General features: G+C 49.3%; 1 protein-coding gene across 3 annotated transcripts; it reads right to left on the bottom strand.

The window, feature by feature from the left end:
* Positions 1-7,244: 7,244 nt before the first annotated feature.
* On the bottom strand, positions 7,245-10,687 carry RPS16 (ribosomal protein S16). 3 transcript variants are annotated; one of them, XM_053604856.1, is made up of 5 exons: positions 10,537-10,687; positions 10,302-10,403; positions 7,719-7,815; positions 7,560-7,641; positions 7,245-7,455 (listed from the first exon to the last, which is right to left on the bottom strand). In XM_053604856.1, exons 1-5 carry the CDS (start codon positions 10,582-10,584, stop codon positions 7,425-7,427), a joined length of 360 nt encoding a protein of 119 aa, XP_053460831.1. In that variant the 5' UTR covers positions 10,585-10,687; the 3' UTR covers positions 7,245-7,424. The 3 variants fall into 3 exon arrangements, with proteins under 3 accessions (XP_053460831.1, XP_053460830.1, XP_053460832.1); XM_053604855.1 differs by having other exon boundaries at positions 7,560-7,607; XM_053604857.1 differs by lacking the exon at positions 7,719-7,815 and having other exon boundaries at positions 7,550-7,607.
* Positions 10,688-14,085: the final 3,398 nt, after the last annotated feature.

Raw genomic sequence — 14,085 nt, 5'->3', positions numbered from 1 at the left:
GTAAGACTCTGTCTCAAAAAAAAAAAAAGAAGGGCAGTGCCTGTGGCTCAGTCGGTAAGGCGCCGGCCCCATATACCGAGGGTGGCGGGTTCAAACCCGGCCCCGGCCAAACTGAAACCAAAAAATAGCCGGGTATTGTGGCGGGCGCCTGTAGTCCCAGCTACTTGGGAGGCTGAGGCAAGAGAATCGCTTAAGCCCAGGAGCTGGAGGTTGCTGTGAGCTGTGTGAGGCCATGGCATTCTACCGAGGGCCATAGAGTGAGACTCTGTCTCTACAAAAAAAAAAAAAAAAGAAAAGATTTAGTCCCAATCTATTGAATGAGAACCTCCAGGGCTGGAGCTCAGAAATCTGAGTTTTTAGAATTGCCTAATATGGGGTGGCACCTGTGGCTCAAGGAGTAGGGCGCCAGTCCCATATGCCGGAGGTGGCGGGTTCAAACCTAGCCCCAGCCAAAAAAAAAAAATAGAGGGCGGACAGGCTCTGTGAGTAGGGCGCCAGCCCCATATGCCAAGGGTGGCGGCTTCAAACCCAGCCCCGGCCAAACTGCAACAAAAAAAAATAAAATAGCCGGGCGTTGTGGCAGGCACCTGTAGTCCCAGCTGCTCGGGAGGCTGAGGCAAGAGAATCGCGTAAGCCCAGGAGTTGGAGGTTGCTGTGAGCCGTGTGACGCCACGGCACTCTACCCGAGGGCGGTACAGTGAGACTCTGTCTCTACAAAAAAAAAAATAGAATTGCCTAATAGCAAAAAAGGTGAGATTCATTATCGTGTGTGTGTTTTTGAGGCAGAGTTTCACTTTGTCATCCTCAGTAGAGTGCAGTGGTGTCATAGCTCACAGCAACCTCAAGCTATTGGGCTCAAGCAATTCTCTTGCTTCAGCCTCCTGAGTAGCTGGGACTACAGGCACCTACCTACCACAACACCTGGCTATTTTTTTTTTTTTTTGAGAAAGTCTCAAGCTGTTGCCCCGGGTGCATTGGCGTCATAGCTTACAGCAACTTCCAACTTGGGCTCAAGTGATCCTCTTGCCTCAATTTTCCTACTTTTAGTAGAGATGGGGTCTTACTCTAGCTCAGGCTGCTTGAACCTGTGAATTCTGGCACTCTACCCTCCTCGGCCTCCCCCAGTGCTAGGATTACAGGTGTGAGCCACCACACTGGCCTCAGGATGTTTTTCTTTTCTTTCACAAACACAAAAGTGAGGATGGTTTTTAATCCTCACTTTAGAGAAAACAGGCACAGAAAGGAGAAGGGACTTGTTCACTTGCGCAGAGCCAGGACATGAATCCACCCAGCCTGGCTGAGGTGAGTGGTCTGAGATTGTCCTATGCCTGGTGCTGTTCTTGCCACTGAGGGTACAAGAGGCGATTCTGCCTTGCCTACCTGATGTTTATAGCCTAATGCTCCACGGGACCCAGAGAATTTGGTTAATTAACTGAGCAGGGTAGCCAGCACAAGGCCTGGCTCAATAAATGTTAGCTGCTGGTTTCTACTCAATGTTTACTGAGTGGCTACTGTGCACCAGGGCCTGGGTTGAGTCCTGGGGGCCCTATGGTGGCTGAGGTGGACTTCTCAGCCTGGAGTGATTAAGGGCTCCATTGCAACCTCCCCAAGGTCAGAATCAAGGCTGGCCCTCCCCTCCTCCATCCCCAGCTATGCATTCCCAGCCGCCTCCAGCTGCACATTCCCTGATGAAGGAAAGTTCCCAGCCTGGCCTGGGCTCCCAGCGGCGCCGGAATTCCCGGTATTCAAGGAGGCAGGGAGGGAGAAGGGCCTATCTTCACTAAGGCCAGGAGTGGAAAAGGAGGCGAGCCCCCTCTCCAGATGTGTCCCAGCTGTGCCTCTGAGAGAGCCAGGAGGCTCAATGGGGGACTCTCTGGACCTTCTGGGAAAACCAAGGGCACCAGGCCCTCCTCGGTCCCCTCCTCCGGGTGTCTGTGAAATTTATTCCTCCTTCTGGCCCAACTCCTACCTGTTTAGTGGCCCCAGCTCCACTGCCTCCGCAGGAATACCTGTCTTGCTGGTCTGCCACGGTTCTGACCCTAGTCATCTTTAGAGCTACAGCTAAATCAGGCTCAAAAAGGCTAAGGGTGGTGTCTGCTGCTCTCTTTGGGATGTTCAAGTCAAGGCCCGCTAAACCCAGTTAACCCAAGTTAACTTGAGCTTCAGTGCAAACCTTGGCAAGCTGCAGAACATTATTTTGCCAGTAGGGTAGTTTTCACAGATACAGGGACGCCCAAATTACCAATCTCATAGAGATGTAGATATTATAAAACGCATTGAATTGCCACAAAGCTATGTTTACTTTACATACCCTGAGTCAGCCCTGGCTGTCCCATATGACTTTCCTCTCTGATGGAGCTGTTTTTTGTTTTTTAGAGACAGAGTCTTTGTCACCCTCAGTAGAATGCTATGGTGTCACAGCTCACAGCAACCTCCAGCTCCTGGGCTTAGGCAATTCTCTTGCCTCAGCCTCCCAAGTAGCTGTGACTACAGGCGCCCGCCACAACACCTGGCTATTTTTGTTGTTGTTGTTGTTGTTGCAGTTTGGCCAGGGCCAGGTTCGAACCTGCCACCCTTGGTATCTGGGGCTGGCACCCTACTCACTGAGCCACAGGTGCCACCCAGGTACTTCTATATTTTTTTTTTTTTTTTGGCCAGGGCTGGGTTTGAACCCACCACCTCTAGTATATGGGGTCGGTGCCCTACTCCTTGAGTCATAGGCACCACCCCCAGGTACTTCTTATCTAACACTTAAATCCAGCAATTTCCAAGCCCCATCCGTATCATTTCATTCCTCAAGCCTTCCTGGGGCTGTCTCACCCACCCACCACTCAGTTCCCACCTTTGCACTGATAGAGCAGACATATGTCCCCAGCCTCCCCTGACATTCCTAGGATGCTCATACTCTCCCCTGAAATTTCTCCTTCTGGGTGACGCCTATGGCTCAAGGAGTAGGGCGCTGGTCCCATATGCTGGAGGTGGTGGGTTCAAACCTAGCCCCGGCCAAAAAAAAAAAAGAAATTGGTCCCTCTTCTGGGTCCCTGTCTCAGGACAGTCCCACCATTCTTTCCTTTTTTTTTTTTAGAGACAGAGTCTCACTTTGTCACCCTGGGTAGAGTGCGGTGGCATCATAGCTCACAGCAACTTCTTGGGCTTAGGACATTCTCTTGCCTCAGCCACCTGAGCCACAGGTGCCACCCCAGCTCTTGAATTTTAAAGGAAGAAAACTCATTCAAAACAAGTGCCCGCCACCACGCCCGGCTAGTTTTTCCACTTTTAGTAGAGATGGAGGGTCTCACTTTTTTTTTTTTTTAAGAGACAGATTCTCGGGCGGTGCCTGTGGCTCAGTCGGTAGGGCGCTGGCCCCATATACTGAGGGTGGCGGGTTCAAACCCGGCCCCGGCTGAACTGCAACCAAAAAATAGCTGGGTGTTGTGGCGGGCACCTGTAGTCCCAGCTACTCGGGAGGCTGAGGCGAGAGAATCGCTTAAGCCCAGGAGTTGGAGGTTGCTGTGAGCTGTGTGATGCCACGGCACTCTACCGAGGGCCATAAAGTGAGACTCTGTCTCTACAAGAAAAAAAAAAAAAGAGACAGATTCTCCCTTTTTCGCCCTCAATAGAGTGCTATGGCATCACAGCTCACAGCAACCTCCAACTCCTGGGCTTAGGCGATTCTCTCGCCTCAGCCTCCCGAGTAGCTGGGACTACAGGTGCCTGCCACAAAACCCAGCAATTTTTTTATTACAGTTTGGCTGGAGTCAGGTTCGAACCCGCCACCCTTGGTATCTGGGGCCGTTGCTCTACTCACTGAGTCATAGACGCTGCCTTGAGCTGTTCTATCGTCTGTCCTGCCCAGCACTTAAAAGTGTGGCTACTGTACTGAGTAGGGGTGTATATATACAAAGTGCACACAAAGTCTCAGGTTGTAATACTTTCTCCCTCAATCAAAATTCAAGTGGGCCACTTACTAATAGGCTGGTATCAGAAGTAGAAATCACCCCCACCCCCAGCAATGGAACCCACTGCCTTCCTGTGAATCACTGGCCATTCCATTCAACTATAGTTAATCCTCACTTAACATCCATGGGTTTTCAGGAACTGTGAGTTTAATTTGTATAATGAAACAAATTAAATTAAATTTTCCCCTCATCAATAATATGAAACACTGGAGGTGCCTGTGGCTCAAAGGAGTAGGCGCCGGCCCCATATGCCGGAGGTGGCGGGTTCAAACCCAGCCCTGCCCGGCCAAAAACTGCAAAAAAAAAATAAAAAAATAAATAATAATATGAAACACTAAAGGACCGCATTCTTCAAGGCTCATGAGGTTCATATTTCAGTTAAAGCTACAGTTTCCAATCATCTACCTATATCAAGTGAGGATTCCTAGCACAACCCTTATTCCACTAGCAGCAGTTTTCCCATTTGTTTGTGGTTTCTTGGGAGAAGCACACCTAGCACTCTGGGAGACCCAGGTCTTTTTTTCTTTTTTCAGAGTCTCACTTTTTGTTGCCCTGGGTAGGGTGCTGTGGCGTCATAGCTCAGAGCAACCTCTTGGGCTCAAGCAATTCTCTTATCTCTTGCTTCAGCCTCCCAAGTAGCTGGACTACAGGCATCCACCACAACACCCAGCTGTTTTTTTAGAGATGGGGTCTCACTCTTGCTCAGGTTGGTCTCAAACTCCTGATCTCAGGCCATCCACCCGCCTCAGCCTGCCAGAGTGCTAGGATTACAGGTATGAGTTGCCATGCCTGGTGAGACCAAGGTCTTGAACTCAGGAGTTCAAGACCAGCCTAAGCAAGAATGAGACTCCGTCTCTACTAAAAATAAAAAAAACTAGCCAGGTGTTGTGGAGCACACCGATAGTCCCAGCTACTCATGGGGCTGAGGTAGGAGGTTATTTTGAGCTCAGGAGTTTTCAGGTTGCTGTGAGCTGTAAGGCCATGGCACTCTATTCAAAGCAAGGGAGTCAAGACTGTCTCTTAAAAAAAAAAAAAAGTCCCAGGGCAGCGCCTGTGGCTCAGTGAGTAGGGCGCCCGCCCCATATGCCGAGGGTGGCGGGTTCAAACCCAGCCCCGGCCAAACTGCAACAAAAAAAAGATAGCCGGGTGTTGTGGCGGGCGCCTGTAGTCCAGCTGCTTGGGAGGCTGAGGCAAGAGAATCGCGTGAGCCCAAGAGTTAGAGGTTGCTGTGAGCCGTGTGACGCCACGGCACTCTGCCCGAGGGCAGTACAGTGAGACTCTGTCTCTACAAAAAAAAAAAAAGTCCCAGAAGAACTTCAGAGGCTGAGGCAAAAGAATCGCTTAAGCCCAGGAGTTTGAGGTTGCTGTGAACTGTGATGCCACTGCACTCTACCCAGGGGAGACTATCCCAGAAAGAAAAAAAAAAAAAAAGGGTGGTGCCTGTGGCTCAAAGGGGTAGGGCGCTGGCCCCATGTGCTGGAGGTGGCAGGTGGACTGCAGGGCATTGTGGAGAGCACCTGTAGTCCCAGTTACTTGGGAGGGTTAGGCAGGAAAATCCCTTGACCCCAAGAGTTTGAGATGGCTGTGATCTGAACCAAGACCAGCAAAGTGAGACTGTATCAAAAAAAAAAAAAGACCTAACCTCCTAACTCTTTCTACTATCCTGCAGATCCTGGCTCAGATGTCAGCTCCCCCAAACAGCATGGCCCACTTAACCTTTCAACACAGGTTGGGTTACCTCTAGCTGGTCCCACAGCCCCCTGTACTTTCCAGTATGTGCGACACCCTGAATACTTTCCCGAAACTGAGGACCACATTGAGGAACAGGGGATTCAGGTAAATCTGTGGCAGCCCACTACTGTGGCAGAACCTGGGCTCTTCTATAGCCCAACCCCGTTTAATGCCACTCCTTTTTACTGTGTGCCCCTGGGTAAGATACTCCTTGCTCCTTTCCCTTTCCTCTTCTACAAAATGGGGGAAAAAAATCTAAAGGTGACTTAATCCACAAGCAACACTTTTAGTTCTGTGGCCACTGAGCTCACTCAACACTAGCTCTTACACAGCAGGCAAAACAGATGGACAAGTTCCTAAGACCCCACAAAGAGAAGTTGCCACATTGAATACAACGGGGACCTGCTTTAAGAAAGGAAAGGAGGGGCGGCGCCTGTGGCTCAGTCGGTAAGGTGCCGGCCCCATATACCAAGGGTGGCGGGTTCAAACTCGGCCCCGGCTGAACTGCAACAACAAAAAAATAGCCGGGTGTTGTGGCGGGCACCTGTAGTCCCAGCTACTCGGGAGGCTGAGGCGAGAGAATCGCCTAAGCCCAGGAGTTGGAGGTTGCTGTGAGCTGTGTGAGGCCACGGCACTCTACCGAGGGCCATAAAGTGAGACTCTGTCTCTACAAAAAAAAAAAAAAAAAAAGGAAAGGAGGGCCTTTCACTAGGAAATACTGCTGGCACCCAAATGATGAAGCCAGTCATGGGAATAACATAAAAAGACCCATATATGGGGCAGCGCCTGTGGCTCAGTGGGTAGGGCGCCAGCTCCATACACCAGGGTTGGCGGGTTCAAACCCAGCCCCGGCCAAACTGCAACAAAAAAATAGCCGGGTGTTATGGCAGGCACCTGTGGTCACAGCTACTCAGGAGGCTGAAACAGGAGAATCACCTAAGCCCAGGAGTTGGAGGTTGCTGTGAGCTGTGTGATGCAACGGCACTCTACCAAGGGTGATAAACTGAGACTTTGTCTCTACAAAAAAAAAAAAAAGACCCACATAGGAAAGAGGAGAAATTAAGTTCGACATGGCCTGGACTGTAACTGGAGGATTGGGGATTTCTTCAACCTTAGGGTCCCCTTTACCTCTGGAACTCAGTAATACTTACACTACAGGTTAGCATTAAAATGCTTTCCCCCCTCCAAAAAAAAAAAAGAAAAACCTCTCCCGATGTAGGCATGGCCCTCAGTTGCTGACTTCACAGATTCCACCTAGGCAGACAATCTCTCCTTGTTTTCTGATTACTCAGATTTCTTCTACTCTCCCCTGACTTGCTGTTAAAATGGCAACACAGGGATTGAAAATATGGACAAACCCCAAGGACCATCCATATTCAGGAACCTCTGCCTGCACTCAAGCAGAGCCTTCCCACCTGCCACCCCCAGTCATCCACATTAAGCTCAGTATCACTTCTGAGAAGGATTAAAATCCACACTGGCAACAGGCTGAGGATGTTTCCCACATTCTGTCTGATGAAAGACCCACTACCCCAGAAGACCACGATATAGTCCTTAAAGTGTTAAAATCCTACAACCATTGTTTATTGTACAGGTGATCCCCAACCCACATGATGGTTTTATCGGTAAGATTTCTGGTAGCGAGCTCGGGCACCAGGGCCTCCAAACTTTTTGGATTCACAGCGACGGGGGTCAGCTACAAGCAGAGTCCGGTCATATTGGATGAGGATGTCTTTAATCTCCTTCTTGGAAGCCTCGTCCACATCTGGAAATGAGAGCAGGGGTGGAGATTTAGATAATCACAGCAAAGTCCTTGACTTGGTCCCCACAGACTCACCCATCCAATGGGAAGGACTCACTCTCACTCACATTTCTGGTAATAGGCCACCAGGGCTTTGGAGATGGACTGACGGATAGCTATTGAGAAAGACACAATAAAAGGATATATGAACTTTATGAAGGCCAAAGACTAGGGTCTTGCTCCCAGAGCTATCTCCCATCCACACACGCCCAGTTCCTGGGACTCACCATATATTTGGGCCACATGACCACCACCTTTCACACGGACACGAATGTCTACACCAGCAAACCTCTCCTTGCCCAGAAGCAGAACAGGTTCCAGTAGCTAGTGGAACAGGGGTATAAATTAAGGTTTCAAGCCAGAACCTGAGCAGCTTAGTCTTACTGCTAGGCGTTCTTCTATTCTGTGTCGTTTCTCCTACCACTAACCTCAGAGAACTAGTGGAAGGGAGTCATATTACCACAGGCCCTGCTACAGAGCCAGGGGAGAAAGCATGATTTAAAGAAGCCCAACAGGGCGGCACCTGTGGCTCAGTCGGTAGGGTGCTGGCCCCATATACCGAGGGTGGTGGGTTCAAACCCGGCCCCGGCCAAACTGCAACAAAAAAATAGCTGGGCATTGTGGCAGTTGCCTGTATTCCAAGCTACTTGGGAGGCTGAGGCAAGAGAATCGCTTAAGCCCAGGAGTTGGAGGTTGCTGTGAGCTATGTGATGCCCTGGCACACTACCTAGGGCCATAAAGTGAAACTGTCTCTACAAAAAAAAAAAGAAGCCCAACAAAAGAGTGACAAGAAAGGTAACCTGATCTGGATGCCTTCCTACTTGTATCCCTCTCTGAACCTCAAATTCCCCATGTCCGAGACTGGTTCTTAGAAAGCTGAACAGTAAGGAGCATTCTAATGCAACCACTAGGGCTGTTTCACACAGTGGAGAGCCACTCCTGAGTGCCTTTTCTGGGTTCCCTACCAGAGCTTTCTGCCCTCCTTTAGAGCCTCACACCAATTTCCAGAAAAATTAGTTATTCTACAACCTGTGCTATGTTCTTCCCTTCCCAGCTCTAGATCTTTGCCAGTGTCTCTGTCCTTTCTCTTTTTGTCACCCAGAGTATAGTGCTGTGGCGTCATAGCTCACAACAACCTCAAACTCCTGGGCTGAAATGATCTTCTTGACTCAGTTTTTCATTTTTAGTAGAGATGGGGTCTCACTCTTGCTCAGGTTGGTCTCCACCTCCTAAGCTCAAGCAATCCACCCACCCCCGCCTCCCAAAGTGCTATAATTACAGGCATGAGCCACCTCACCCAGCTGTGTCTCTTTTCTTGAGGGATGATGTCTTCCTTATGTTACCCAAGCTAGACTCAAATTCCTGAGTTAACAAAATCTTCCTGCCTCAGCCTCAGTAGCTGGGACTAAAGGTGAGTGCGAGTGCATCCAGCTTGGACACTTCTGTTTCACTGCTTTTCACTCTCAGCTCACACGTCTCCTCTCCCACATTGCCTTTGGAAGCCTTCTCTGGGATCCACGTACCAGCCCTGACTACTTTGGATGTTTCTGCTATTGGATCCAGTCCATCTCTTCTCCTGGACTGGGAATTCCATGAGGGGCCACCTTGGTCACTACTGTGGCTGAGTCCCCAAAACTCACCTTAGGGTATACACAGAAATCTTCCAAATAAACTTAACCTCACAATGTTCCACGTGTTACACAAAGAAATGTTTCTTATTAAATTCTAACTGACCCTGCAACACAGATATTGTTTCCTTTTCAAAGCAAAGGCCTTGGCTAAGGCGTCTGTAGCTCAGGGGCTAGGGTGCCAGCCACATACACTAGAGCTGACATGTTCGAATCCAGCCCGGGCCTGCCAAACAACTACAACCAAAAAATAGCCAGGCATTGTGGTGGGGGCCTGTAGTCCCAGCTACTTGGGAGGCTGAGGCAAGAGAATCGCTTAAGCCCAAGAGTTTGAGCTTGCTATCAGCTATGATGGCATGGCACTCTGCCCAGAGCAACAGCTTGAGACTCTGTCTTGAAAAAAAAAAAAAAAAAAAAAGGCAAAAAGGGTGGTGTCTGTGTCTCAAGGAGTAGAGTGCTAGCCCCATATACCAGAGGTGGTAGGTTCAAACCCAGCCCCGGCCAAAAACTGCAAAAAAAAAGAAAAAAGCAATGGCCTTTAATGCTTCAAGACAAAAACTATGACCATATTACAGATGGTGAACCCACACCATCTATAAAATGGTCAATTGCCTGAAATAACATACAGAGAAGCAGACAGCAGACCCTAGTCTCTCCATTCTGAGCCAAAAACACTGAAAGACCCAAAAAGAGAGCTAAGGAACCCCTTTTTCACAGGCAGGAATTCTAAATGACCCCAGTTCAACTTCTTTTGATACTTACTGATCGCCAAAGTATTCAGAACCTGCTTGAGACATTTGAGATCTGTTGGAAACAAACACTGATTCCTGTCCTCAGGGAATCTATACCCTTAAGAGTGAAAAAAGACTATGAGGTCACATAAACTAGGAGGTGGAGACCAAACTTCCCTTTGACACCTGGGTCTCTCCTGCTGGGTGGGCTTCCAAATAACCCCACGTTTCAAGGCAGCGCTTTAATGTTCAACTACCTTTTCAGTCTCTTACCTCAGTTTTCACATCTTCTAAATCTCAAACCCAGCCCTACTGTCAAATATCCCTCCCATTTTCCTTCCTCCGACTCAGATTCTACACACCCTATCGCTAATACCAGGTCTCAGCTTCCAAGAGCTGTATCTCCGTCTCCAAGAGTCCTCCACTCAGCGCCCACCCCCGATTCCAGCACCTTGTACTGCAGTGTGCGCGGCTCAATCATCTCCAGGGGCCGCCCGTTCACCTTGATGAGGCCATTACCTCGTTTGCAGTGCGCCACGGCTGTGGCAGTTTTCTGCGGAAAGACAAGGGACAGCGATGCCGCATGAGATTCAGGCCTTAGCTCCCAGGCCTACTCCAAATCCCTCCCATCGGCTTCTTCCAGTCTCCGGCCTCTACTGACTTGTCCTATCCCACGTCTGGCCTACCTTGCGTCCGAAGACCTGCACGGACTGCAACGGGCCCTTGGACGGCATGGCTACGGGCCTAGAGTGAACGTCCTCACCGCGCGGCCCCACAACCGGAAAAGGAAAACTCAGGGTTACCCTGGCCGCTTTTCAGGGTCTGCGCAGGCGCCTTGAGCGCGGCGTCGCGACAAGATGGAGCTTTACGGCTCTTGTAACTCAGGGGCGTGGCCTCCGATTAGCGGCCGGAAGGTCGCCAAGCGCTCAAGGGGGCGGGACCTGGGAGGCGGAAGTGGTGGGACAGGTGGGTGAAGCAGTTTCGCGTGTTGAGGGAGGGGGCGGTAAGAGTAGTGTTCTGGCTATCAAGCTCCTGACCTAGCCCCCAGCTTGAACAGATATGTTGTTCACTGCTGTCTCCAGCACCTAAAACAATGACTGGAACATAACCAACAACAAATGATGGTGATGATGATGATAGTGATAATGCTGATTACAATGCACTTAAATAGTGCTTACTCTGTGCCAGGTGCTAGTCTAAATGCTTTGAACAATAATACGTGCCTGCTTCTTTACTCTTCACACCAACCTGTAAGCCCTGTAAGGTAGACAGAGCCACCATGTATGGATGTGATGGTTATACACTGCACAAGGATCCTGGCCAAAATCTTGGAATTATTACAGGGAGGTTGTGCTCAGCACCTTCCCACAGCATGAGCCTCATAAGACACAGACTCCCAGGTACTCCAGAGAGGCTGGGTAGAATGAAGAGAAGGAAACCTGGTCTCCAGCCCCATCTCCGAACCCTGCTTTCTCTTCCTTCTAAGCCAGAAGACCCACCTGGAGCTCCAGGAGCCAAGAGGAAGAGGTGAGGAGGAGGTTGGGTATATCATCCCCACCTTCCCCCATGCTACCTCTTTTTCAGATACTCTCCTTTTCTCTCCCCTTCTAGGAAGGGACAGAGCAGCACATAGGTGTCTGCTAGCTTCATCCTCATCCATTGAGGACAGAGAAAGTTCTGTGGCTCACATCCCTGGCAGCAAATAATTACAGTCTGGAGAACTTTAAGTAATATTGATTGCTAGACCCCCAACCCAGAGAACTTGATAATTGGCCTCTGTTGGAGCCTGAGCATCTGTTATTTTATTTATTTATTTGAGACATAGTTTTAATTTGTCACCCTCCATAGAGTACAGTGGCATCATACCTCACAGCAACCTCCAACTCTTGAGCTCAAGCGATTCTCTTGCCTCAGTCTCCCAAGTAGCTGGAACTACAGGTGCCCACCACAATGCCCAGCTATTTTTAGAGGCAGGGGGTGGGTGTCTCACTCTTGCTTAGGCTGGTCTCAAACCTGTGAGCTCAGGCAATGCATCCGCCTCAGCCTCCCAGAGTGCTAGGATTACAGGCATGAGCCACCTTGCCTAGCCGTCATCTGTATTTTTAAAATAAACTTTACTGAGGTATACTTTACACACAGTGTAAGGCACCCATTTTAAGACCACATTTCAATGATTCCGACAATGCACACACACTGCCACATTTCCATCTCTCCAAAGCATTCCCTCATGTCCCTTCCTAATCAACCTCTACCTCCAGTCCCAGACAGCCACTAATCTGCTTTCTGTCTGCGTAGATGGGTTTTGCTTGCTCTAGAGTTTCATATGAATGGAATCATACTGCACACATCCTGGCGTCTGGCTTCTTTTACTCAGCATAATGTTTTGGAGATTCATTCATGTGTATATCAGTAGTTTTTCTCTCTCTCTGTCACTCAACTTATGACTATGACTATTCCCTTTCTTTCCTGGAGTAAATGCCTTTCTGCATCAGGGTTCATAGACATTTCATATGTAGAATCCTATTGTAAAGGGCTACTGTTTACAGAAGGGGAAACTTTTTTTTTTTTGAGACAGAGCTTTAAGCTGTCACCCTGGGTTGAGTGCTGTGGCATCACAGCTCACAGCAACCTTGAACCCGTAGACTTAAGGGATTCTCTTGCCTCAGCCTCCCAAGTAGCTGGGACTACAGGTGCCTGCCACTACGCCCAGCTATTTTTTGGTTATAGTTGTCATTGTTGTTTGGCAGGCCCAGGATGGATTCGAACCCGCCAGCTCTGTTGTATGTGGCTGGCGCCTTAGCTGCTTGAGCTGCAGGCCCCAAGCCAATAGAAGGGGAAACATTTCTTTGCCTTAACCACACCTCCCTTATCAATCTGGGGCTCACTTTGAGATTGTTGGATTGAACAGTATGTGCTCATGTGAAGAAGCACTTGTGATCTGTCCACTACGTGGTAGCTGACAAGTGAGACTGAGTAGGCCTCAACCGCACCCCATTTCCTTGTAATTACATAGGAGCACAATTAAGTGCCTGTTGGCTGCACCCGTAGGTCAGAGGGTAGGGCGCTGGCCACATGCATCAGGACCGGGTGTTTGGCAGGCGCCTGTAGTTCCAGCTACTTGCGGGTCTGAGGCAAGAGAATCGCTTAAGCCCAAGAGTCCAAGGTTGCTCTGAGCTGTGACGCCACAGCATTCTACCGAGAGCAACGGAGTGAGACTGTCTCAAAAAAATATTTAGTGCCTATAAATTTGGCACAGTGGTGCATGCCAAGAATTCCATATACTAGGGAGGCTGAGATGAGAGGATTGTTGGAGCCCAGGAATTGGCATCCAGCCTGGGCAACATAGGGAGACACCCTGCCCCCTAAAGGAAAAAAAAACAGACATTTTTGTAAATTGAATCTAGGTGTCTCATCACTTATGTGATAAATTTTAGTTATGTGTTCTAAAAGCTTCTAATTTTTTATTAAATTCCATCAGATTGACTTTTCCTGTCTCTCTCTCTCTTTTTTTTTTTTTGTTTGCAGTTTTTGGCCAGGGCTAGGTTTGAACCCACCATCTCCAGCATATGGGGCCAGCGCCTTACTCCTTTGAGCCACAGGCGCTGCCCCTTTCCTGTCTCTCTTTTACATTGGTCCTCTGCCACTGCTCCGAGACATCATTACTAATACATAAATTCAACTTTAAGTGAGATTAGGGAGGTTAGAAAGAAAAACATGGGGGTGGGGCGGTGGCTCACGCCTATAACCGCAGCACTTGGGAGGCTGGGGCGGGTGGATTGCCTGAGCTCTGTCTCCAAAAAAAAAAAAGAAAATAAAGAAGAAAAACATGGCCTTCGGTTCAGGGTCAAACTTGAATCTTGAGTCTGCCGCTTTTCACTTAGTTTCTTTTTCTGAGTCTTAGTGTCCTTTGCAAAACGGGCTGGCCGATCTCCTAGGGATGTTTTGTCTATGAGATAAAGTCTGATCTGTTATTTTCCTATAATTTGTTAATTCCCTGCCTTCTCACGGCTTGACACACCGCGTTGGTAGTCTGGACTGACAAATAAATGGTTCACTGAATTCGAGGTCGAATACCAGGCGGGAAGAGGCCGGGTCCGAGGGATGAAAGAAACTTTGCCCTACTTGATCTCCTGACCCTCCCAAGATGGTGGACCCACACTCAGGGTCTACCAGCCTTGCCACTCTCAAGATGGCGTCCCGGAAGTGCTTCCCCCGGGACCAGCTCCGGAAATCTC

The sequence above is a fragment of the Nycticebus coucang genome, chromosome 10, assembly GCF_027406575.1.
Source record: "Nycticebus coucang isolate mNycCou1 chromosome 10, mNycCou1.pri, whole genome shotgun sequence".
Taxonomy (NCBI): domain Eukaryota; kingdom Metazoa; phylum Chordata; class Mammalia; order Primates; family Lorisidae; genus Nycticebus; species Nycticebus coucang.
Note: the sequence above shows the minus strand (reverse complement) of the source record. Positions and strands in the feature narration are given on the sequence as shown.

Excerpts from the sequence above, each read along its gene's own strand:
- RPS16 (XM_053604855.1), bottom strand. The coding sequence starts at position 10,584 with ATGCCGTCCAAGGGCCCGTTGCAGTCCGTGCAGGTCTTCGGACGCAAG. Across the intron at positions 7,608-7,718 it reads TCATGTGGCCCAAATATATG|CTATCCGTCAGTCCATCTCC; the intron begins GTGAGTCCCAGG and ends CTTTCTCAATAG. Across the intron at positions 7,456-7,559 it reads GGTGGCCTATTACCAGAAAT|ATGTGGACGAGGCTTCCAAG; the intron begins GTGAGTGAGAGT and ends TCTCATTTCCAG.